The sequence below is a fragment of the Ixodes scapularis genome, unplaced genomic scaffold (assembly GCF_016920785.2).
Source record: "Ixodes scapularis isolate PalLabHiFi unplaced genomic scaffold, ASM1692078v2 PGA_scaffold6__148_contigs__length_123643588, whole genome shotgun sequence".
Classification (NCBI taxonomy): domain Eukaryota; kingdom Metazoa; phylum Arthropoda; class Arachnida; order Ixodida; family Ixodidae; genus Ixodes; species Ixodes scapularis.
The window spans coordinates 104,675,951-104,700,346 of record NW_024609881.1 but is presented as its reverse complement, the minus strand read 5'-3'; the positions used below and the strand labels follow the sequence as shown (position 1 = coordinate 104,700,346).

Below are 24,396 nucleotides of genomic sequence, written 5' to 3'. Positions count from 1 at the left end.
GAGTTTTTATTTTCGAAGTGGCTTCTTTGTAGACGCACCTCTTCCCGGCACCAGAAATTCGTGCCGCAGAAGTCCAGGGTTAAATTCCAGGCATGGGCCAGGTGGAATCCCAATCTCTCGTTTTCTTTTTCCTCAACACCTGCACGTCAGGCCTCGGCAGGTGATTTAGTGGAACATTCGGTAATTTTGCCTTAAGGACGTCCACAATATCTGACGCACACTTAGTAGCTGATGTGGCAGGCCCTCGGAGATTGAAGAGTTGCATGGTGCTTCACAAAAGCTCCAATTCCATAGCAGGCGTTCTTGCCATGCCCAGTAGTTGAAAACAGCCATTTGGCCAACAGATACTTGGTATTCGCGAGCTCATGGTGTTGATACAGTTCAGTGGCTTTTCTTAATGCCCAAGTACTTAGCTTGATGTTAGCGCAGCAGCTGCACACGGAAGCGTCGTGCCAAGATGTAGCCTCCACCCACTCTCGCTTCAATGAGCGACTTTGTGAGCCCAATGGCCGTGTCAGAGTGATCTGCCTTAAAAAACGGGAAAGTTTCACTAATGAACCTAGTCATGCACCTAGTTTTTTTTTCAAATGAAGCCAATAAACTTAATTCTTGCTGAGGCTTTCTTGGGAACAGTTGAGTTCATCCTTAGTGTAGTAATTCGGTGCTGGCTGAATGGTCTCTTGGATCAGCCTCATTCTTGCGCAGGAGTCGGGAATTGACCACACTCCAAATGTATTTTGGTTCTTCCCTGCTTTTGGCATCAGATGGCAAGCTGCTGAAGGAATCGTCTTTTGGGTCTGTTGCTAGGAGAGATTTTCCGGGAGCAAAACCAGGAGACGGGATCGTTCTTGGTACGAATCAGAAGAATTGAACGCATCTCTCAGGTTCCTGAAGAACTCCGGAGAGAGCTGGCAGCTTTTTACCGAGGCTCCAGGTTCCTCCGTGACTCCATGTGTTGCAGTGGGCCAACTCACTTGTTAATTGAGGGTGTGCGCCAACCTCATTTTCCGTTTTTTTTTTCTTTTTTTTTTTTAAGGTACATTTGAGGGCAACTTCTGGTTCATTGGGGGCCAGAAGATACCAAAAGACCTTAGCGCCTAAAACTGTTAAGAACATTTTTCTGTTTCACTCCGCAACAAAATATAACTTACGTTTCGATTACGTTTTCGTTCCACCTAAAAATATCGTTTTTTGTCGTTTTCAGTCTTATTTCCTTCCTGTTCCGACACACTGCTACAAACATTGCTGACCGTCACTGCGGCGACATGCCAGGACTACTCGGATCAAATAGCCTTCAGCAAACAAGATGACGGCGCCGCAAACAATGAAAAAAAAAAAAGACTTAAACCAGTGGCGTAGCCAGAGACGAGACAATGGGAACACTGATCTCTATAGTATTAGGCTGGATCGCGGATCGCGAGCAAATCGGTGGCTCCACCGGCGGCCATTGCTCGACACCAGGCAATGCACGCGTGTATGGAAGAAACACACGGAAGTAGGAACATTAAAACTTCTACGCAGTGCTCGAAGGAGAGTATATCATTAGGTGCTGCGATCATAATATCGGGTGTTTGGATATCTAATCGGTATTTGTGAAGCGTTCGAGCACCCCATAGAAAATATGTAATGTGCCGGAACACCACTGACTGTGCCGGCGTCGCTCGCTTCAGTTGCTAAACAAATGATGCGTTCAACAAATGAACGACACACTCAGGGTTGTAGTTTATCACATGAGCCCTCACTGCAGTTCAAAGCAGAAGCTTGCACCAGGAGCACTTTGTACATGCGATCGAAACGATGAGAACGACCCCGGTAAGTGGATTCTAACATATCATCAGGTAAGCTCTGGCGACTCCAATATCACGAAAGACTCCATAATGACTCTCGGTAACCCTTGTCTCAATGGACCACATCACAGTCTACGCCCGAAAAAAAATCAACCCTCGACTCTGAACCGGAAATCATTTATTTAAAAGAAGATTTGTATTCTATTGCTTTCAGTATTTGCGCCCAGAATATTAATTGCCATTCCCGGAACACACGATAAAAGCTTCATCATCGCGAACAACTTAAGTAAGAACTTAAAGTAAGAAATTGCAGTTTTCCCCGTTTCTGTCTTGCGCATCAGCTGGTGTCAACGGGTGAATGGCGGTGGTGCCGCTCAACCTCACCAAGACACGCCTGGATCGGCGATCCAAGCAACTACAATAAAGATCAGTGTATGAGACTTCAACCCCCTTTCCCTCACCGGCACATTGTAATGGACCCTCCACCCACCTCAGCCCACCTCGAACAAATTCTTGACTATGCCACTGACTCGAGCAGACAATAGGCAACATTATACCGAAAACAAAAAGGGCTCCACGACAAAAAAAGCCTCGCCACTTTTACGTAATTTTCAGACGGCGCTTGCATGCACGACGTCTACATGATTTACTCGCAGCTCTGTCCACATCCCTAACGAAAAACACAAACACAAAAATATATATAACCCCCGCGAAGCGCGCACCCCGAAACCTTAAAGGGCACAAGAAACTAATTTTGGGCTAGGATAAAATTAATTTAGATGGGGATTTTACAAATAGCACATCGTTCAGTGGGCAAAAAAAAAAAAAAAAAGAAAGTCAAAAGCCTGACTTTTGGTACGAAAATTTGAAAACTCAGCGGACTATTCTCTACCTCCTTCCCTTCATAACCTTTCTGCCTTTTCACTGTGATACATCCGCGGACCCCAAAGTTTGTCACCGGATTCAAACGTACATACGTCACACGACCTCACTTATTCCCTTCACCCCTAAGCTGACAGCGCGGTGGAAGCTATGCGCTTGCCGGACCAATCAGCCTCCTCCCTTTCATTAGCTTACCTCATTCTCTGCGCGTGGGTATGCACAAGAGAGCGTCATCAGGTGGCAAAAGTGTAGCTGGCCCAACGTGAACGTAGCTTCCACAGAACTGTCAGCTTCGGAGTGAACGGGTGGGGTAAGCAACTTTAGTCTGAATTTTGAGCGACAGGCCAATCTTCTAGGGGGAGAATGGCTGTGTCCGGGTACACAAACGAGGGTCCGAGCAAGAGGGGACTCCCTCCTTTTCGTCCTCTTGTACTGTTCGGTAGAATGCTCGATTTATGAGTTGAAGAAAGCTAAAGAGAAAAAGGCTGGAAAATTGTTTTATGGCCTTTTTAAACACAACTGAAAAAAGCGGGGTCATGGAAGTAGTCCGTCGCTGCTTAGTAACCCAACATGACCGCGATTGTAAAATACCTATGAAAGCAACAAAATGTTTAGCTGGGCTTGTTGGTTCATGACTGGAAATGACCGCCAAAGGAAAAGGGACAGGTGAAGAAGTGGACAAAAATACGGGGCGCACTAGCAACAAAAAGTTTATTAGAAAACCCGCATGCTTAAATACCTAAAATAAACCTAGTCTCTTCCAGCGTCCTCCCTCTCTTTCTAATTATAAAAGCTCTTTATCTAATAAGGCCACTGACCTCTCGCTGATACAGATATCAGCCCCACTTGTTTTGATGACGAATGCTTCGTGAGTCTCTCTGGTTGTTTTTTCGCTGTGTCGCCCCACACGAGCGCCCACAGGATAATGGTATATCGTAGACGACAGATGTTTTACAGTCCACAAACTTTGTTTGGTGCTTTTTTTTTGCATTCGTCACTAGCCTCTTCCGAAGCATTTATTCTTCTGCACAAAGCCGAGAGTTTCTTCGGGGCCGAAAAAACAACCGGAACGTTGTAATGCTCCGCGACCCTTTCTTAAATTGTAGGAGATAGCGTAAATGTAAGGAATGATGGCCGGTCTGGTTTTTTGCCGTTCACGGGCGTTTGGGTCAACACCTCTATAGTTCCTTTTCAGGCTATCCGCTGCGTTGGTCATAGATTTCCGCGAAAAGCCCGCACTTTCTAGACAATCCTCCTGTAACAGGAGGCTCCTGGCCGTCTCAAGATGACAGGATTTGGCCAGTCCAGCTCCGAGGCAGGACTGGGCGATACCTCGTTTTACCAGTTTTGAATGTGCGGAGTCGTAGGGGAGTACACCCTTCTTAGAGCGGGGTTCATAAGCCCAACAAATGTGGTCTTCTAGAAACATAAGTTTCAAATCTAGAAACTGCAAAGACCCCCTCGAGGTTCTTTCATGTGTAAACCTCAACCCATGGGAGCAAGCCGCAAAAACCTCCATCAAATGAACTGCAACCACATCAGTGAGCACCTTAGGTGCAAGGACAATGACACAAATAATTATCGACATACCAAAAAATTAAAAAAAATCACCTTCATCCCCAAGTCTTTCAGCTATAGCTTGGTCACAGTGTGCTGAAAAATATCACACAAGACGGGGGCCACTCGCGAACCAATGAAAATGCCCTGTTTTTGCACATACACATCACCATCAAAAGACACAAAGTTATGTTCAAAATAGAAAGACAGGAGTTCCAATGAATCTCTCCACACTCATACGACAGGAGCTCCGGAAGGCCGTTTCTCCATTCCTCTCGATGCATTTGGTTCCAGCTGTAAAAAGGGCCTGATGCGGGACAGAGTAAAAAGCCAAACAGACAAGGGGCCAAACAGACAAGGCGCTTGAAACGGAGACATTCACGCAAGGGGAGAGACGCGAAGAGCTATCCGCTGCTTTATTTGTGGAAAGGCTGGACATTAGGCCCAAATATTGCAGAAGCAACGCGCAAAGCAAGAAAACAGTGGCGTGTTGGAATTGTGGCCGCGCTGGTCATTAGGCGGAAAACTGCACCGGAAGCCAGAACGAGAAGCGGCAAGCCTCGCGCTTATGGACTGCAGCAACAGGGGCTGTCGACGCGCCCGACGACTCCTACGTAATACTGAATAATGGTGACAAAATATTGGAACATATGGCGTTTTTAGCAGACACCAAATATAGTGATTTCATATCTGGAAGTTATATAGGTTAAGCCGTTAATAACCAATAATTTTACATTTGGTGGAACGAGAGATTTTATATTATTAAATAGACTAGATACACGTCTGATATGTTTTGCATTCAGTTTCGTGGTATGTACTAAATGGCAGGTCACTATAGAATTGAAGTCCTAGGTACCTTACGTTGTCACGTAAGAAACAGGGGATAAAATGACACAATGTCCATGATGACGAATGTAATAACAAACGCGCTTCAAAAACAATCAATTTTAAATGAATATGGAAACATACGAGATACGTTTTTGGGTTGCCATTTTTAAGGCCTTTTGCACAATCGACTCCATCAGTTGAATTTTTTTTAGCAGGGAAATTTATTTATCGTATTCGATATGACTATACCAGTAAAGTGTCATTAGCATAATGATGGTGTTTGCAGATCGATATTGAGCTTGACATGCCATTCGCAAACACATTAAAGAGTAATCGGGACAGAATGGAGCACTGAGGAACTACGAAATTTAAAGCCACTCTTGAAGCCAAAATTTGACCAATGAAAAGTTTAGCCAGAAAAGGACCGCGGAAGCAAAAGTGGTATACTTCTTGTGACAGAATATCAAAATTACAACTGTCACATGCCTTCGACACGTCCGGAAAGAAGGAACACGCGACATCATCTTCTTTCGAATGCATAATGTAATCAATCTGCGAAGTCTTCAAGTAATGCCTGTGTTCCCCGTCCACTGACAAACCCGCATTGATTGTAACATATTGTCACGGGTGGTGACCAAAAGAAAACAGGAAATAAACAGGGAGAAATAAACGTTTAATGTGGCGAACTTGTGCCGAAAAATAAAAGGGTACAAAGATAATAACAGAGCGTCGCGGGCGTCGAAGTCGGCGTAGCAGCACAGTCGAACGCTGGGGCGAAAACTGACTGCGGCTCGCCACGCGGAGCCCCATGTACCATGCGTGGTCTTCTGGAATAATCGGCGTAGAAGCTTCGACGCGTAGGACATTCGGGCCTGGAACAAGCAACATGATTCTCGAATTCTCCAGAACACTAAATTGCAGGAATAAACAAAAGACACGTCGCTCCCAGGATTCGAACCCTAGCTTTTCGCGTGGGAGGCAGGCGCGATAACCACTAGACCACGCGCGCGCTGCCTACTTGGCTAGCGCGCGCGGCATTACTCCCCCCTTTAAAAAGTGCATCGCCCCGATGCAGCACAAAACAAAACAAAGCAAACAAAAAGAACGGTAAACTAAAGAGTCATTTGGAATACGTAAGGTCCACTGTCCTATCGAGCGTAGTACGGCTTCATGCGCACGACGTGGACGACTTCTGGTCGTGGAGGGCGGCGTGATGAAGTCCGTGTTCCATCGGGCATCACCTCGTAGTTCAGATCACCGAGTCGACGAAGCACTTTGTAGGGTCCAAAGTAGCGCTTCAGGAGCTTTTCGCTGAGACCACGGCGGCGGATCGGTATCCACACCCACACCCTGTATCCGGGCTGGAAGTAGACGTCCCGGCAACGAAGGTTGTAGCGGCCAGCGTCGACGCGTTGCTGGTCTTGAATCATGAGTCGGGCGAGCTGGCGGACTTCTTCGGCGCGTTGAGCAACCGCCTGGGCGTCGTCGCTCTCATTGTCAGATGGCTCATGGGGCAGCATTGCGTCCAGCATGGTCGTTACCTTCCGACCATGTACCAGCTGGAAAGGGGTGAATCCAGTGGTCTCCTGAACCGCCGTATTGTAGGCAAACGTGACGTAGGGCAACACCTCGTCCCACGTCTTGTGCTCTACGTCGACGTACATAGAGATCATATCGGCGATTGTCTTGTTGAGTCGCTCGGTCAGCCCGTTGGTCTGCGGGTGGTATGCCGTGGTTCGACGATGGCCGGTGCCACTGAGACGAAGAATCTTTTGCATCAGCTGGGCCATGAACGAAGATCCGCGATCTGTAATCAGAACTTCGAGAGCGCCGTGCCGGAGGACGATGGACTCGATGAAAAACTTGGCGACTTCCACAGCAGTCCCTGAAGGAAGAGCTTTCGTTTCGGCGTACCGCGTGAGATAATCTGTGGCGACGATGATCCAGCGGTTCCCCGACGTCGAAGGCGGAAAAGGACCAAGTAGATCCATTCCGATCTGCTGGAAGGGTGTAGTTGGAGGAGAAATGGGCTGCAGAAGTCCGGCCGGCCTCGTCGGCGGTTTCTTGCGTCGCTGGCACTCGTGGCATGATCGTGTGTATAGGTGGACGGTCTTGGGGAGCTTCGGCCAGTAATACTTTTCACGAATACGGGCCGGTGTCCGGCTGTAACCAAGGTGTCCGGATGTCGGGTCGTCGTGGCAGGCTTGGAAGATCTCCTCTCGAAGGTCACTAGGGATTACCAGCAACCACGGTGTGTTGTTGTCGCCGAAGTTCTCTTTGTAGAGTACTCCTTGTCGGATGGCGAAGGTCGGCAGTACTCGTGAGAAGACACGTGGCACGGTACTCCTGCCCCCTTCCAGGTGCTCGATTAATGCGCACAGCTCAGGATCGTCCCGTTGACGTCGTGCCATATCGTCGGTGTTCACTGCTCCTAGGAAGCACTCGTCGTCATTGTCGTCGCTGCAGCCGGAAGGGGTTTCGACGGGGGCTCTGGACAGGCAGTCGGCGTCGCTGTGCTTGCGGCCTGACTTTTAGACCACTGTCATGTTGAACTCTTGTAGTCGAAGACTCCATCGAGCGAGGCGTCCTGACGGGTCCTTCAGGTTCGCAAGCCAGCAGAGCGAGTGGTGGTCCGTGACTACACGGAACGGGCTCCCGTACAAGTACGGACGAAACTTCGTTATTGCCCAGACGACCGCAAGGCATTCTTTCTCAGTCGTGGAGTAATTTTTCTCCGCCTTGGACAATGTCCGATTTGCGTAGGCGATGACTCGCTCGATGCCTTCTTGCACTTGGACTAGTACTGCGCCCAGTCCCGCGTTACTTGCGTCCGTGTGAATTTCTGTTTCCGCATCCTGATCGAAAAGTCCAAGCACAGGAGGAGTCTGGAGTCGTTGTTTCAGTTCGTCGAATGCCTGCTGTTGCTCCTCGGCCCATTCGAACTTCTCGGCGTCTTTCGTGAGATTCGTAAGTGGTGCGGAAATCCTTGCGAAATCCCGAACGAAGCGTCGATAATAGGCACAAAGTCCAAGGAATCTTCGCACGGCCTTCTTATCTGTCGGCGCTGAAAATGCCGCGACGGCGCGAGTCTTCTCGGGGTCTGGGCGGGCGCCTTCGTTACTAACCACGTGGCCAAGGAACTTCAGTTCGTCATAGGCGAACCGGCACTTTGACGGCTTGAGTGTGAGTCCGGCGGTCTGAATGGCTTGAAGAACAGCTCGGAGTCGTCTCAAGTGCTCGTCGAAGTCAGCTGAAAATACTACGACGTCGTCAAGGTAGACGAGACAACTCTGTCACTTCAGCCCTGCCAGTACGGTGTCCATGACACGCTGGAAAGTTGCTGGCGCCGTGCATAGTCCGAAGGGCATCACCTTGAACTCGTACAGTCCATCCGGCGTGACGAAGGCTGTCTTCTCTCGGTCCCGTTCGTCGACCTCGATTTGCCAGTAGCCGCTCTTCAGATCCATCGATGAAAAGTATCGAGAGTGGCGCAGCCGGTCTAGAGTGTCGTCGATGCGGGGGAGTGGGTAGACGTCTTTCTTCGTAACCGTGTTGAGCTGCCGGTAGTCCACGCAGAACCGAAGAGTTCCGTCCTTCTTCTTAACCAGCACGACTGGAGAGGCCCACGGACTATTTGAAGGTTGGATTATGTCGTCTCTCAGCATCCCTTGGACTTGCTCCTGGATTACCTTCCTTTCTTTAACGGAGACTCTGTACGGCGATCGATGCACAGGGCGCGCGTCGTCCTCGGTAACGATGCGGTGCTTGGCAACCGCGGTCCGGCGCATCTTCGACGACGTCGCAAAGCAGTCGCGGTATTCGGCGAGGAGGTTAGCCAGCTGACGCCGTTTAGGGCCCGGAAGCTTAGGGTCAATGTCGAGCTGCGCTGGCGACGTACTGTCTTGCTGGGGCGGCGAGGATTCGTCAATAATCGCGGTGATTTCGGCGGGGTTTCGGAGTTTCTCGACGTGGCTCACGGCTGCACCTTTCGTGAGGTGTTGCGTTTCGTTTCGGAAGTTCGTCACGAGGGCCACAGTCCGCCCATCCTGAAGTTCAGCTACTCCCCTTGCGACGCCTATGCCTCTTCCCAGGAGCAATTGGAGGCTTCCCTCGAGAAGAACGTCGCCACAGGAAGCTTCATCGATCCCGAGAAGTACGAAAACACTCGACCGCGGTGGTAGGTTTACGTGGTTTGCGAGGACTCGGACCGTGGGTGACGTCGCTTGGGGTTCCTCCGCTGGTGGAGCAGGTTTTCGTAGCGTCAGCCGGTTTGTTCCGAGGTCGATGACGGTGCCATACTCGCAGAGAAAGTCCATTCCGAGGATAACGTCCCTCGAACAGTCTTGCAGAACGACGAACTTGACAGGGCACGTTTCACCGTGGATCTCGACGCGAGCAGTGCATCTCCCGACTGGTGTGATTAGATGTCCTCCGGCGGTTCGTATTTGGGGTCCTTCCCACGGCGTCATGACTTTTCGAAGGCGGCGGGAGAGCCTCCTACTCAAGACTGAGTAGTCTGCTCCGGTGTCCACGAGTGCCGATGCGTCGAGGCCGTCGATCACAACGTTCAGGTTGTTGGACACCGATGCAGGAGCGTCGTTGTGATGCGTGGAGTCGGGAGAGTGGGAGCGCTCCGTCGTTCTTGGAGGCTCTTTACGTCGGTTGTCTTCGGCAACTCCACCTCCAGGGGTTGCCGCGCCTAGTTTCCCCGGTGAGGAGCGAGGGGTGACAGGCTTTCACGTCGGGGTCGGTGCATCGGCGAAGCTGGACGTCGGGGCGATGGCGACCGGAACTCTCGGCGGGACGCAGGCTCGGGGAACTGGGGTCGTCGCAGGTACTCGTCGATCTCCCGAGGGCGTTCACCATACCGGGGGCGCGGGTCGTTTGGGTGGAATCCGCGCAGCCCGAGTCGTCGGTATGTGCATCGGCGGTACACATGGTCGGCTTCCCCGCAGTGGTAGCAGAGCGGGCGTCGGTCGGCCGTTCGCCACACATCGGTCTTCCGGGGTACACGGGGCTCCTGGCTGGCGTACTGGGGCTGGTCGTCGCGGCGTCGGTCGTGCTGCGGCGCAGGAGACTGGCGTCGGGGCGGCGCGACATAGGCGCGAGGAGGAGGCGGTGGCCGTAGGGCAACTGCGGCGTAGGTCACGGTGGGCTCCTCGGGTGCAGCTACGTTGGCAGGAGCCTCCAGTTGAATTGCCCGCTGAACCTCGTCGCGGACAACTTCGGCTATTGACACCGAAGCCGGCTGGTGGGTAGCAGGCAGGAGCTTCTTAATTTCCTCCCGGACGACGTCCCGGATGATCTCGCGAATGCTGGAGATGCTGGAGCCAAGGTCGCAAGCGGACGGCGGAACCGCGCTGACGCCGGGTAGCCTCTGGTAGTGGCTGGCTCGGGCTTGCATTGCACGCTCAATGTTCGTCGCCTCGGTTACAAATTCTTGAATCGTCGTCGGTGGGTTGCGTACGAGGCCACCGAAAATGTCGTCCTTCACGCCGCGCATCAGGATACGCAGCTTCTTTTCCTCGGTGGACTGAGGGTCGGCGCGGCTGCTCAGGAGGAGGACGTCTTCAACGAAGCTGGTTACCGTTACGTTGGGCCCTTGAGTTCGTACTTGAAGGAGGTCTTCCGCTCGCTGTCGTCGTGTCTGGTTCGTGAATGTCTCCTTCAGGCCAGCGATACAGGTGTCCCACGACGTAAGCGAGGCCTCGTGGTTCTCGAACCACTGCCTCGCGGTACCCTCCAAGGAGAAGTAGAGGTTTTGGAGGCGCTGCTCAGTGGTCCATCCATTATGGCGTGCTACACGTTCGTAGTGCAGGAGCCAGTCCTCTACGTCTTCGTGGGTCTCGCCATGGAAGGTCGTCGGGGTTCGCTGGGCAACAGGCAGGTAAACGACGGCGGCGGCGGTCGGGGACTGCGATTGCTGGTCGTCCATCGTCGGCCTCGTAGGCTGCCTGGTCCTGGGTGGCAGAAGTCCGTATTCCGGGCGTAGACCTTGGGTTCGGCGACTGGTCCGAGTTGCATGTTCCGCGTTGAGTGGTCTTGTCACAGGGCTTGGAATCGGGCTTGCACTGCGGGCCCTGGGAGGGGAACGCTGTATGGGCATGCGGTACCCCGCACCTCCACCAAAATGTCACGGGTGGTGACCAAAAGAAAACAGGAAATAAACAGGGAGAAATAAACGTTTAATGTGGCGAACTTGTGCCGAAAAATAAAAGGGTGCAAAGATAATAACAGAGCGTCGCGGGCGTCGAAGTCGGCGTAGCAGCACAGTCGAGCGCTGGGGCGAAAACTGACTGCGGCTCGCCACGCGGAGCCCCTTATGTACCATGCGTGGTCTTCTGGAATAATCGGCGTAGAAACTTCGACGCGTAGAACATTCGGGCCTGGAACAAGCAACATGATTCTCGAATTCTCCAGAACACTAAATTGCAGGAATAAACGAAAGACACGTCGCTCCCAGGATTCGAACCCTAGCTTTTCGCATGGGAGGCAGGCGCGATAACCATTAGGCCACGCGCGCGCTGCCTACTTGGCTAGCGCGCGCGGCAATATGATGTTAAAGCTAGCAGGTAGGGAACCGTCGCAGTGGCTGTAGATAAATGGGCTTACCCCACTTGTTTGAACAATTAGCTGCTCGGCCACGAGCATTAAACATCTTTGATGTACGCGATGGCGGCACTTGGCGCAGCGAAATCTGGACTGTCTCCCGAAAAAGACACGGAGACAGATGCAGCATCCGTCCGTACTTGGCGGCATCCCGCCGTTTATTTACGCGTGTACTTCAATTGATAGAAAGGTGGGTCTGTCAAAGCCAGACAAAAGGCTTGTTGGACAGGACCAGTTCCGAACTCAACGTACATCACATATACGCTGTGATACGAGCGATGATGATCACACAAACGCATGTACATACACAGCACACTCCCAAAGTTACACTAATACTAATACAATAATAATAATAATAATAATAATAATAATAATAATATCTTTTTTTTTGCACGAACACAAAACCAGGTACAGACACGGGTTCATCGTAACCATGTTGGGCTTGTATGATGAACACCACCTTGATGAGCATGCTGCTCATGAACTGAAACAGAAAATCGCAAATGCTAACGGGCTTTGTCTCCAAAACACTTAAAGGGGTCCTGAAATGATTTTTCAGCTTTTTCTTTCTTAGCTTTCTTTCTAAACTTACAAATCGCGCATTGTACCAAACGGTTCAAGAAAAGGGAACGGAGGGAATCCTCTCTTGCTCGGACCCTCGTTTGTGTACGCGGACACCGCCATTCAACCCTTAGACAATTAGCACGCATCGCTCAAAACTCGGACAAAATTTATTTGCTCACCCTATTCGCCCCTAAGCTCACAGTGCGGTGGAAGCTACGTGCTGTTGGACCAGACGCACTTTTGCAACGTGATCGCGCTCCCTCGTGCATACCCACCCACAGAGAATGAGGTCAGGTGATGAAAGAAAGGCGGCTGATTGGTCCGGCAAGCACATAGCTTCCACCGCACTGTCAGCTTAGGGGTGAAGGGAATAAGTGAAGTCCGGTGCCGTGTGACGTGCGTTTGGACCGGGTGACGCACTTTGAGTACCGCGGATGTTTCACAGTGAAAAAGGCAGAGAGCTTTCGAAGGGAAGGAGGTACGAAATAGTCCGCTGTGTTTTCAAATTTTCGTAAGATACGTTTTTGAGTTTCTACCTTTTTTCGTTTGGCCCACTAAACAAGATGCTATTAGTGAAATACAAATCTAAATTTATTTATCCCAGCCCAAAACTCGTTTATTGAACCCTTTAAATAAAAAAAATAGTTTAATATGATTACTCAGACTATGTGACACTACATTACCATCAAACCTAAAGCGGGGATACACAGAACATCACATAAATTGTTTTTTTCTTCATCGGTCTTGAGATGGGTTTCAGGAAACAGACTTGATACCTTTCTTTGATTTTGCAGCTACTCCATGTTATGAAGTCTTCGTGAAGCTCATAAAATATCTTTAATAATAATAATAATAATACTAATCAATCAAAGTTTACTATAGTGCCCAGGAACAACCTTTCGGTCTTGGTACCAGCACACTGGATGGAATTGAATACATAAAACACAAACACAGAAGAGCAATGCACTCTACAGTAACTGCATATAATTATGCACAACATACACTGAGCTGAATGACAACAAAATACAATTTCTAGGACTTATGTACAATGATGAGAAATCGCAGTAATGTAGAAACAGGTTTGAGAGGCACTCACAACGAAAAATATACGAAGCAGCAGCTCAAACACAGACCCAACAACATTTGTGCTCTCCGAAATCAATCTTAAAGTGAACCACAATCATTATTCACCCGCCGGATAGGTCTTCGATAGAAATATTAAATTCCCTGAAGCACGGGGTAAAACTATCGAGTTTCTCAGAGTACTGGTAATAACAGTCAGTCTAACGATTGGGCTTAAAAGAATGAAATGTTTGGAATTATGAAATGATGAATTATTTCGAGTAGGCACACGTGGAACCCTAAGGGACACTTTAGACCATAAAAATAACAATACTCTTTCCTTACACATTACAAATGCGTGCAGAACGTCGGCAAAATAACAAATTACACATAAGGCACCCAGTGAGCGTGAGGTTTTGCTACCACAGTATGCGACACTACTTCTCCTTAGATAAATATTTTTGCCAGTACTAAAGGATTGAAGCCAGGGTTCTTTAACTTGTGTGATAGACGACAGCATCCTGGAACTATCATTAACCAGATAAAAACGAGGGGTGGAGCTTAATAGCCGGATCCCTGTGCTCTGCCGTGTAAGTTATGGGCTCTACTAACTCCAAGCTGCGAATCGCCAACCACTACAATCTTTTTAATGGGATAGCAAAGATATAATTGTTAAAAATGTATTTGATTCTGTTTTTAGAGCGCAGCTCTTAGGCGCTCGTTTCTGTTTTTTTGCAGAGTCGGCGTCTCCGTCACCGCCGGCGTAACCGGAGGAGGAGGAGGAGGACGACAAGGAGGGGAGGGTCCTCCTTACCCTCTTCTCCTCTTCCTGATATAATTACTATTATAATAAATACATTATATATATATATAATTCATATTATGTACGCAGGAGTACGAGGTCTATATTTCTATATAAAGATATGTAGTCCTATATTCTTTAGCACGGCATATCCCAAAATCAAAAGACCTCCAAATCTGCGGTCTAATTCCGCATTACAAAGATCTGTAAACATCTTTCTTTTTTTTAAATTACAAGCGGAATATATTTTATCTAGCCTAGCCTCTTCCCTCTAATGTTTGTAATTCGATTTGGGATGTAAAAAACAAAGGTAATTAAAATTGTTAGAGAAAATATTTTGTTTTGATAATAAATAAGACTTAAGGGTATTCCATATGTTATACACAGGAAAACCTTATTTGTCGATTTCCGACGGAACATACGCTAAAACAATTTCACAGATCTTTTTTTAACCTACGTAGCCTGCAGACTTTAAATAAGATCGCGCGAACGCCGACCGGCAGGTAGACCAGCGTATTATTTTGGTGTAAAACAGCAGGCCAGGAAGACTACGCGCGTGTGGCGCAGGGCACACGACTAGACTTGCTAACTTGCTGTTTCGCGCCATAAGGCGCTGATCAACCGGCCAGTCACGTTCGCACGATATTGTTAAAAAATCTGGAAGCTGTACTTTTACATATTTGATATGTCCTGCATTTGAAAGGTCCCTTGATACCCACTAAAACATATGCAAGAAAGCCGTTGGCCCAAACTGTGTAGATGACAATTATGGACAAGGCAAAAAAATTTGAATATATGATAGCGCAAACAACAATTCAGCGCTAATAAGTATGTGACTTGTTTAATTCCGGTACGCAACCAAGTTACACATATTTATTAGCATTTCTATTTTGGCAAGCCACCGCTATAGACTGCTATATTTAATATATACATGTTAATCGTGTCTAGTTTACAATTAGAATAGTTATATAAACTAAAACACTCACCTGAAGGTTTTGATACATGCAAAAAAGTGCACTGTTGTACGCCAGTGGAACATTTGGTACGGCAAAATGTTTAGCTGCCTCTTTGCATTTATCGCTCACGTACTTACTCGGTACATCGGGAAAACAGTCAATGTAATAAGGAGTGATCAATAACTCTATGCATAAGTAAATAACGTTTAGGAAACTCATTCTGTTGGGACTCCAAGCCTGCCTAAGCTTTCTCACACTAGCGATAAAATATTCAGTCCTGCTAAAGGATGGAAAGATACTAGCTGATCCCGATGTTAAATACGTTTTATGCCATAGGACTTCTGTTTCTTGAACTTAGCTTTTTGTTAGAATACATATAGCAGGTGTAGCCTTACAAAAATTGAAGAATAACCTTTCCTGTTAGCCCACACGGGCTAACAAGAAAGGTGATTTATCATTTTATTCAGACTGCATCTGCTATGTGTATGCTTCCAAAAATCGAAGATCGAAAAATGGAAATCGTCAGAGTCAGCTTAACAACTTGCACAGAATGGTGACCTTTTGTGTGGGTATGGAACAGTTTAATGCCAAGATACACAGCGTGGCAAGACCTTCAATTGTCACTTCAATTCTATTTGAAAAAAAGCGAAAGAGCACTTTGGTTAAAATATGACAAGATATTTATGAGCAACCATATGAACGCGGAAAGCGTCTAAGCACGATATAGTTTTTTTCTTGTTTTTTTTTAAATTTAAGTACACTGAATAGTGTTCGTGCGTTATGCTCTGCTGAATAACGTTAAGGATAAAAATGTGAATATCAGCAAGCGTACTTTAGCGTACTCGAAACGCGTCTACATGATTATGGTAAAAACAGCGCTATAAGACAAGGACAAATAGAAGGATCGTACACAACTGTACAGGCGCTGAACCACAACTATAAATTAGAATAAAACGAAGACAAAATAAAAAAAACCTCCACACGTGCGCCCGGCCAACACCACCTAGACAGAAGGCGTCCGCATGGTTTCCTCTTCCTCTATGAAACGTCATCACAGTCGGATCGCGCTCGGTCGGCTATTGGACGCGAGTCCGACCTTCGACGCGCTGATTGGCCACGAGCCGCAGCCGAACACTGATGCAGCACTCGTGCCCAATCTCTCGCCTCGATCGATCTGACTATGATGACGCGTGTGGAGGCCTTCTGTCTAGGTGGTGTTGGCCCGGCACACAGCTCCCATCGTAGCAGTCGCCTCTACTCCGTTTCACCATATGTTGTACCGCAGCGAATGCTAGACGCGCGAGCTCATAGCGTTGGCAGCTGCCCTTAATGCACGACAGCTTCTGTCGCCGATATCTGTATCAGAGCAAGGAGCTCGCGCTTGTAGGCTTTCTTGCGGTACGTCATAAGGTGGAATGGAGTATAGTTCATGGTGGCACGTGCGGAATCTTCATCGTTATGCACTGTAGGAATCAGTGGGCAGCTAAATTCATACACGCTCCGCACCTGGCCTACAGGTTCCCAGAATGCAACTCTCAGGGTGACTGATTTATGAAAGTAGTCTATTCACTTCACAGAGTGCCTGTGTCAACCGTCTTTTAACAAATCCATAATTATAGGTAGGCGTAAAAAAAAACAAATAGAAATTTAAACTATTTTTTTTATAATGCCAAAGACCCGTGATTTACACATTCGCTTCCTCCGCTGATGATGTGGTAGGCCTCTATAAATTACCGAGTTGTCTTGTTTTTACGCCTACCTATAATTATGGATTTGTCACATGTGTGACAGATGTGTCACACATGTGACAAATGACACAGACATTAAAATGTCACAGACAAGCCGTAGCAGATTAAGGTTTTGTAAATTAGAAAAACAAATTCTGCAAAAAATCTACAGACTTTCAAGTTCAATGATCGCATATCTTAAACTTTCCTTCGTAGAAACAAATATTTCGTGGAGAGTTATTTTTTGCAAACAATGCAAACGTAATTTTCCTCTTACGGCAGACAGTCGGATTATTTACCGTCTACGTTTCAACACTCACAAAGGAGTGAAACTAAAGTGCCTTAATGTCAACATTTACGCATCGTAGAAAGATCCCAGCAATCACACTGAAAATGTCGAAAACAAGTGTATGACCTTTCTACTAGAAACCCGTCAATGTAATAGGGGTAGGCTCACGCGTTTCTGGTAAATACCGATAAAACACACAAAAAGAAACACGTCGGACAAGAACTTCAAATCTCAAATCGAAGCTTTCCTTTATTAAAAAAAAAAAAAAAAAAAAAACAAAGCGTTTGGTTCTCTTTTACTACTGACCTCGCTTTATGTGCTTCGTTTCTGCCAAAGCGTGACACGTGGCCAGAGGCGTCGGAACAATTCAGGAGATTGGGCGTCAGTGATATTCCCTGTCCTGCGACGGGGAACCAGAGATAGGGTGTTTGAAGAGAAAAAGAGGCCCGGCAGCGCGCAGTGTAGGATGGAAAGCGGAAATGAAGAGTACTGTATTTTAGAGCGCAGCTCTTAGGGGCCCGTTTCCGGCTTGAGCGGCGTCGCCGTCGGCGTCGGCGTCGGCGTAACCGCGCGGTGCATCATGGGAAATGTCCCATAATGCACCGCGCGAGCCCCCCACCAAGGTCACGTGACCTCGTGGGGGGTCACGTGACCCCCCGAAGTCACGTGGCCCCCTCCTCGAGGTCACGTGACCCCCGCCGATGTCGCGTGACCCCCCGATGACGTCATCGTCACTGATGACGTCACCGGCATCCACATCGTCATCGTCATCATCACTGATGACGTCACCGGCATCCACATCGTCATCGTCATCATCACTGATGACGTCACCGGCATCCACATCGTCATCGTCATCACTGATGACGTCACCGGCATCCGCATCGTCATCGTCATCATCACTGATGACGTCACCGGCATCCACATCGTCATCGTCATCATCACTGATGACGTCACCGGCATCCACATCGTCATCGTCATCATCACTGATGACGTCACCGGCATCCGCATCGTCATCGTCATCATCACTGATGACGTCACCGGCATCCACATCGTCATCGTCATCATCACTGATGACGTCACCGGCATCCACATCGTCATCGTCATCATCACTGATGACGTCACCGGCATCCACATCGTCATCGTCATCATCACTGATGACGTCACCGACATCCGCATTGTCATCGTCATCATCACTGATGACGTCATCAGTGACGTCACTGATGTCGTCACCGGCATCCGCATCGTCATCGTCATCATCACTGATGACGTCATCAGCGACGTCACTGATGACGTCACCGACATTCGCATCGTCATCGTCATCATCACTGGTGAAGTCATCAGTGACGTCACTAATGACGTCATCGGTACCCGCATCGTCATCGTCACTGATGACGTCATCAGTGACGTCAGTGATGACATCATCGGCATTGGGGGTCACGTGACCCCAAGGTAACGTGACCCCCCCCCTGGTTAGTTTAACCCCCCCCCCCCCCCCAGTGCCCTTCCCTCCTCCTCCTCAAGAGCTGCGCTCTAATTTGGCGTTACAGGGAGTTGTAAGCGGCTTTCATTTTTCGAACTATAGCCTTCAGCTTGTGCATACATTACCGGAACCCGTGATATCCCCTGTATGAGCCACGGTAAGCGCGCCACGTGCGACTGTCGCAATCGCTCGAGGAACAAAAAAAGTTGGCGATTTCTGATAAACAAGTGTTCCGGCAATCGTTTCATAGGCATTCCCGAGACAAAGCAGCTGCAAAAGCCAGTAAAAGAGGGCAGGAGATGAAAGAAAGACTTAACAAAACTAACATCAGTAATGAAGCCAGAGTTTGCCCCTCGCGCAGCTGGCAAAGTAAGCAGCGCGGCCGTCGCCTAACGGCTATCGTGCTTGCCATTCACGCAAAAAGTCAAGGTTCGATTCCTGGCCGCGGGTGCACATTTTTGTTAACTCTGTAACGTGATGTTCTGGTACATTCGAGAACCGTGTTGCTGATTCGAGGTTAGAATGTTGTACGCGCCGAACCTTCTACGACGATTGTTCCAAAAGCCCACGCGTGTACAAACAGCGCTCAGCGTGGCAAGCCGCAGTCAATCTCGCCCCAGCGTTCGACTCTGCTGTTACACCGACTTCGATGCCCGCCACTCTCTGCTGTTATCTTCTGTTTCCTTTTTATTTTGGGGCCCAAGTTCGCCCCATTAAACGTTAGGTTTTTTCAGTTATTCTTCGTTTCCTCGCCTGTTCATTCGTGACAATATTATCTACTTTTTCGGAATGTATATACAGGGTGATACAAGGAGACGCCAGGCTCTTTAAATCGACCGGAAAATTCAATTTCTCAACCTATCGCGCTACGACTTTGTGCAGCGTTGCCCACAGATGGTGCATTCTTTTTTTTTTTTTTTTTTGTAAAATTTGCAAAGAGCGAACTTATTTCAGAAAAAATAAAGAAAGAAAAAGGCTCAGCTCGTATGGAAACGCAGCGAAGACACCGGTCTGCAAACAACACGGCGCCGTTTCGCACGGGAGACAAGAGATTGCGCAAGCGGTCGCAATGCCAGCTGCCGCCAACGAACGAGCAGACGACGCCGAGAGCCGGCGTATTTAGCAGACAAGAAACTGCAGTTCCTTGTTACCGCGCCTGTTTTTGTTTCTGGGACTGTCGCTGCCTGCGGAACGCGCGCCGCTTTTCAGTCGAAAAGATTGTCTGCTAAAGACGCTTTAGATAGGCCTTAGTGCTAGGTGCCTTGAGGTATACTCAGTATTTTTTTTTAATCGGCCAATAATAGCTCGGCGATTTGACATGCATCAGCGCTACCCCTGCGCAATAAGCAAACGAACTTGCACTCCGCATTGACTTAGAAAATGGACTAGCGCAACCTTAACTCGGAGATTAGTCCCAGGTAACGTGAGGCATAAAATTAGTATGTCGATATGCGCGGCTGCTTCAGACACTTTGCAACTGTCAATCATAATACGTGCTTGAAGTCAGTAACAAGTTTTTTTGTAAATTTTTACTAGAATAAGCGCGCGCTTTTTTATTTCTGAACATGACGTAGACATCGAGTTACACGCAGTATAACATGTTCTCAGCGAAAAAGCTGCACGAAAAAAGCACAAGCAAAATTATATAATTTAATTCAAATTAGCAATATAGGTTCCTTAACAAAACTTTTACTGAGTGTTTTTTAGTATACAGAAATCCTATTGAATTTTTGGTGTGTATTGCAGCCATTAAGCTACCCGAGAAAACTCGCAAAAATGTCTTAACTGTACATTTGTGTTAACTGCGTCGACATTTTCACATGTATGAGCTGTCAAAGCTATCAGATATAATAGATAATTTAACAATTCTTATCGCCTGCATTACCTATTCTTCGTGGAATTCGTAATGTTGAAAGTTGCTTTGTTCTTCCTTCTTCAAGAGCCTCCACAATATCTGTACCATTCCGTGGACTGCAACTAATATGCGGGAAAACCAATGTTCAATTTCAATTTCTTGCGCGAAGAAAAAAAATCCACCAAACCAATTAAACAATCTAAGGGATGTTCAAAGCAATTGGTACGGTACGCCATTACCTGAGTTCCAACAAGCTCAAGTCAGTGTCAATTTCTAAAATACACCATTCCGCGGAAGTAGAAGCAAAGAGATAGCCACAATTACAAAAATTGTCTGCTAATTGCATTTATTTATTTATTTGTATCTTCAGAGCCCGGATACATTATACTGACTTCCCACCTCAAAGTTAAATGAGCGGTAAAATTACATCCCAGGCACCTTTGAAAAAAAAAATATACACAAAAATCACGGAATTAAAAAAAAAAAAAAAACTTTAGCGACATTTTGTGAAAGTGGCAAAAAGGTTAGCAAATGACTTCTATGCTTAAAAATAAAACGTGCATCTTCAGGAAGTGTCAATAAATGCTCATAAAAGGTCGATGCCGAACCACAGTGCTAACCACATACGGCAAATCCCGCCGAAGGTTATAGCATGAGTGGTCTCGTGAGAAAGCGCCGATATCAGCCACATTTAGCTGCTTACCGTAAATCACTTAAGGTACACATATTTCAGTATTAAAGACAAGTAAAGTAGAACTAGCTTTACTTAAAAAAAGGGCAATCAGCGAAAATGAAAAGCTAGGGCATCTTCATACACACCTCTTGTTAGTTTCCCGTTTTTTTTTTTAGTTATATTTTCAGCGGCATCATTCTCGAAGGTTTTGCTTTAGAATTTTTAAAACTTAACAGAACATAAAAGGAAACTTGCTCTATAACGCAGGTTTACAAATATCTTGCAACAACCTGCCTGCAGTCATCGGTTGGAAAAGATTTTAGCAGTAAATGAAAACGTGCTTATTTCATTTGAAGAAACTCTCGCATTACTGGATGTGCTTGATATGCAAGTTTTTATGGTGAAACGCAGCTTTTCTTTCACAAATGCATATTAACTAATTCAGGAAGCCGACAATTGCTTTAAACACTCCATATACACAAGCTTACATTGTCTATATTTACACCTTTCCACAAGGCTCTGAATTGTGTGATAAACATTGCAGGAGCAGTGGGATATCTTTTATATTTTCGGTGAGGCCTGAAGACAGAAATCTCAAGTAATTTGTGAAGAAATCTACACGAACGCATACAGATGCTTCTCTACTTACGTACAGTTTCCAAGCAAATCGGTATCATTGATTGTCATATTAACTCTCTTAGCTGTTTCATTGAACCAGTGGACTTCAATCCGGCAAATGGATCTGCCAGTGTTGTCAAAGCGAAATCTAGTGGTTTCAAATTTTCTAAAACCTAAGCAGAAAGGGTATACTGAATTTAATAATACTATTATTATTATTATTAAATTATTCACAAATGCAGCTTTCTACGAGTGTATTATAGGGCCCGACCAAGCCAGCAGGGGGCTTATGAGACCAGACCCAGCATAAAAAAGAAAACAAGTCGAAACTTGCAGACTCACTTGTATACAGATGCACTTTCCCTGAGCCGAAATTCGCAAAAAGAATTTATCACACACAAAATATTTTATGCAGTTTGAACTTTGCAGTCTTTCGCACATAAAAGAGAACCAGCACTAAAATTAAACAGGTAGAAATTCGCAATCTCCAGGTGCACAAAAAATACTTTCCATAATTCAAAATTTTAACATAAAAATGCACACACAAAACAATTTTCACGGGTCCAACTTTGGTGTTTCATGTACATAAAAACGACGTCCAGAAGGTCAGTTTCGCACACAAAGAATTGAATATAGATTAAACTTTGCAGTCTCACGTGCTAAAAAAGACTACATATCTTGCAATTCGTAGTCTAGCGTGCACAAAAATAGAACACTAAACTTCATCCGCGGGATTTATCACTTTAGATGTAGAGTCGTCGGAAAAACATAACAGACAAAGAACACAAGACTTTATCCACGGGAGTTATCACTTTAGATGAAGACCTGTTTTGGAGGTTCACTAAATGAAATTCGGCCGTTTCGTTCTTTCAATATTAACTCGCGAAAAGTAAAAACATTATTTGGTAATTAGGAAAGAAAAAGAACCCCAAAGGAAACCCAGATATACGAAATGTAAGAATGCAGAAAAAAGAAGAAAACATATAAATATTTACCGCCTCAACACGTCATAAAGCATGCTTCCAAGAGATTTCTTCAGTTTCTTGTTTGAGTCAAACGAATGCAGTGTGACTGGGGCGTAGTTGAAACGATGTTTGCACATTAAAAGATACCACACTTTCACCGTAGTGTGTTCTAACTCGCAGAGTAAGGAAACACAGAGTGGATTTAAGTTCACGAGGAGAAATTGTGGCGACTTGTAACTCACTATCGCAAAAGTATCTTCAAATATAAGTTAGCAAAAAAAAGTGAGTAAAAACACGACAGCACAACCGAAGCAAAAAGGTTGTCACTTGAAAAATCTGTATTGTATGCGACACATTTCAAGATTCCTTTTAAATTGGAATCCGTTCGTGAATACCACAAAGTGGGACAATTGAAACAAAATAGTTACACCATCCCTGAGTATAGTATAGGCTAAAACCTACACAATATTCTCACTGATAATGGTACTAAACTTTTAATATTGTAGAGCATTAAAGAGACGGATCTCAGTCGTTGACACGTCTTGAAGGTGGAACTATTTCACGAAAGATCGCAATAAAAAAAAACTAAGTACTTTACAGAGCTAACACATTCATCATGTTCATAATTAGAGCATATGCAAGTGGAATCGTGGAGGATAAGTGGAGGTGTCAGACATATTGTTTTAAAGAATTTGAAAATATATCAGCTATTTTTTTAAGCACTCGCACGAAACTTATTTGTTGAAAACCAATAAATTATTTTGGTTACATGAATATTTCAAGCATTTCAATTGCACTTTAGTATACTTCATACCTAGAAAATAAATCTGTTATCCGCATATTGCAGTAGTGAGGAAGTGGTAAATACTGTTGTGATATCATTTACATTGATGTTGGATATTAAATGATATAAAATGCGGATCTCCAGAGACAATGGAGGCATGCGAGATACCATAACGTTGTCAAATTTCACAACTTGTGTGCGACTTGAAAGAAAACTCTGAAGGGACGCATGGAATGCCAAACGAAAGCCCATTCTATAAAGTTTGTCAAAGAGAATGTTGTAATTTACGGTGTAAAAGCCTTAGCTATATCAACAAAAAACTCGCCCACATACATGTTGTTTTCAAAAAAAATAGTGCAAAGTCTCAGGAAAATTCTCAGGGAGCTTAATGGTACCACGATCAGCAACGAAACCGTATCGATTGTTTGCAATGATATTGTGTTTTTCCAAAAACCGAGTCGTAACATCACATATATGTGTATCTACATATTGTGAAACGACAGTATGTATATATGCCTGTACGATGAAACTCGTCCTTGTAGACCACCTTTTAAAAGAGGAATAACCAAGCGTTGTTAGAATTCATTGGGAAAATTGCCCGTTTCTAAAATTTCATGTCTAAAAACAAAAAGTACGTTTTTTTAAGAGTTATAGTTGCGACACACATTACGTTAGGCGAGGCCATAAATACCCACCGAACTAGAGCGCTTAAATCCGAATAGATCTGAGCGTAACTCGGGCTCCGATAAATAAGCAAGGGAAGCCGATTCGAAGTTGAACGCAGTTCCGGTGCCGAAGTGTGTTAGTAGACAATCATGACGGTGACGGAGTTCGCAAAATGACGTTGACAGTAAAAGTTAAATCGATTTTGAACTTTTTTAGAGTCTCAATAACGTTGCTGTTTTTTTTGTTGTTTTTTTTACATAGCCTGAAGCTCGTTCACGACTTACCATGATTT

The 24,396-nt window shown here is 46.3% G+C and overlaps 1 protein-coding gene across 1 annotated transcript in view; it reads right to left on the bottom strand.

Annotated features, from left to right (window-relative positions):
• LOC8053857 overlaps positions 1-15,266 on the bottom strand; it is a 72,945-nt gene extending 57,679 nt beyond the window's left edge. The window contains exon 1 of the mRNA XM_042294447.1: positions 15,078-15,266. Within this exon, the coding sequence (XP_042150381.1) occupies positions 15,078-15,266 (189 nt within the window). The remainder of the gene's footprint in view (positions 1-15,077) is intronic.
• Positions 15,267-24,396: the final 9,130 nt, after the last annotated feature.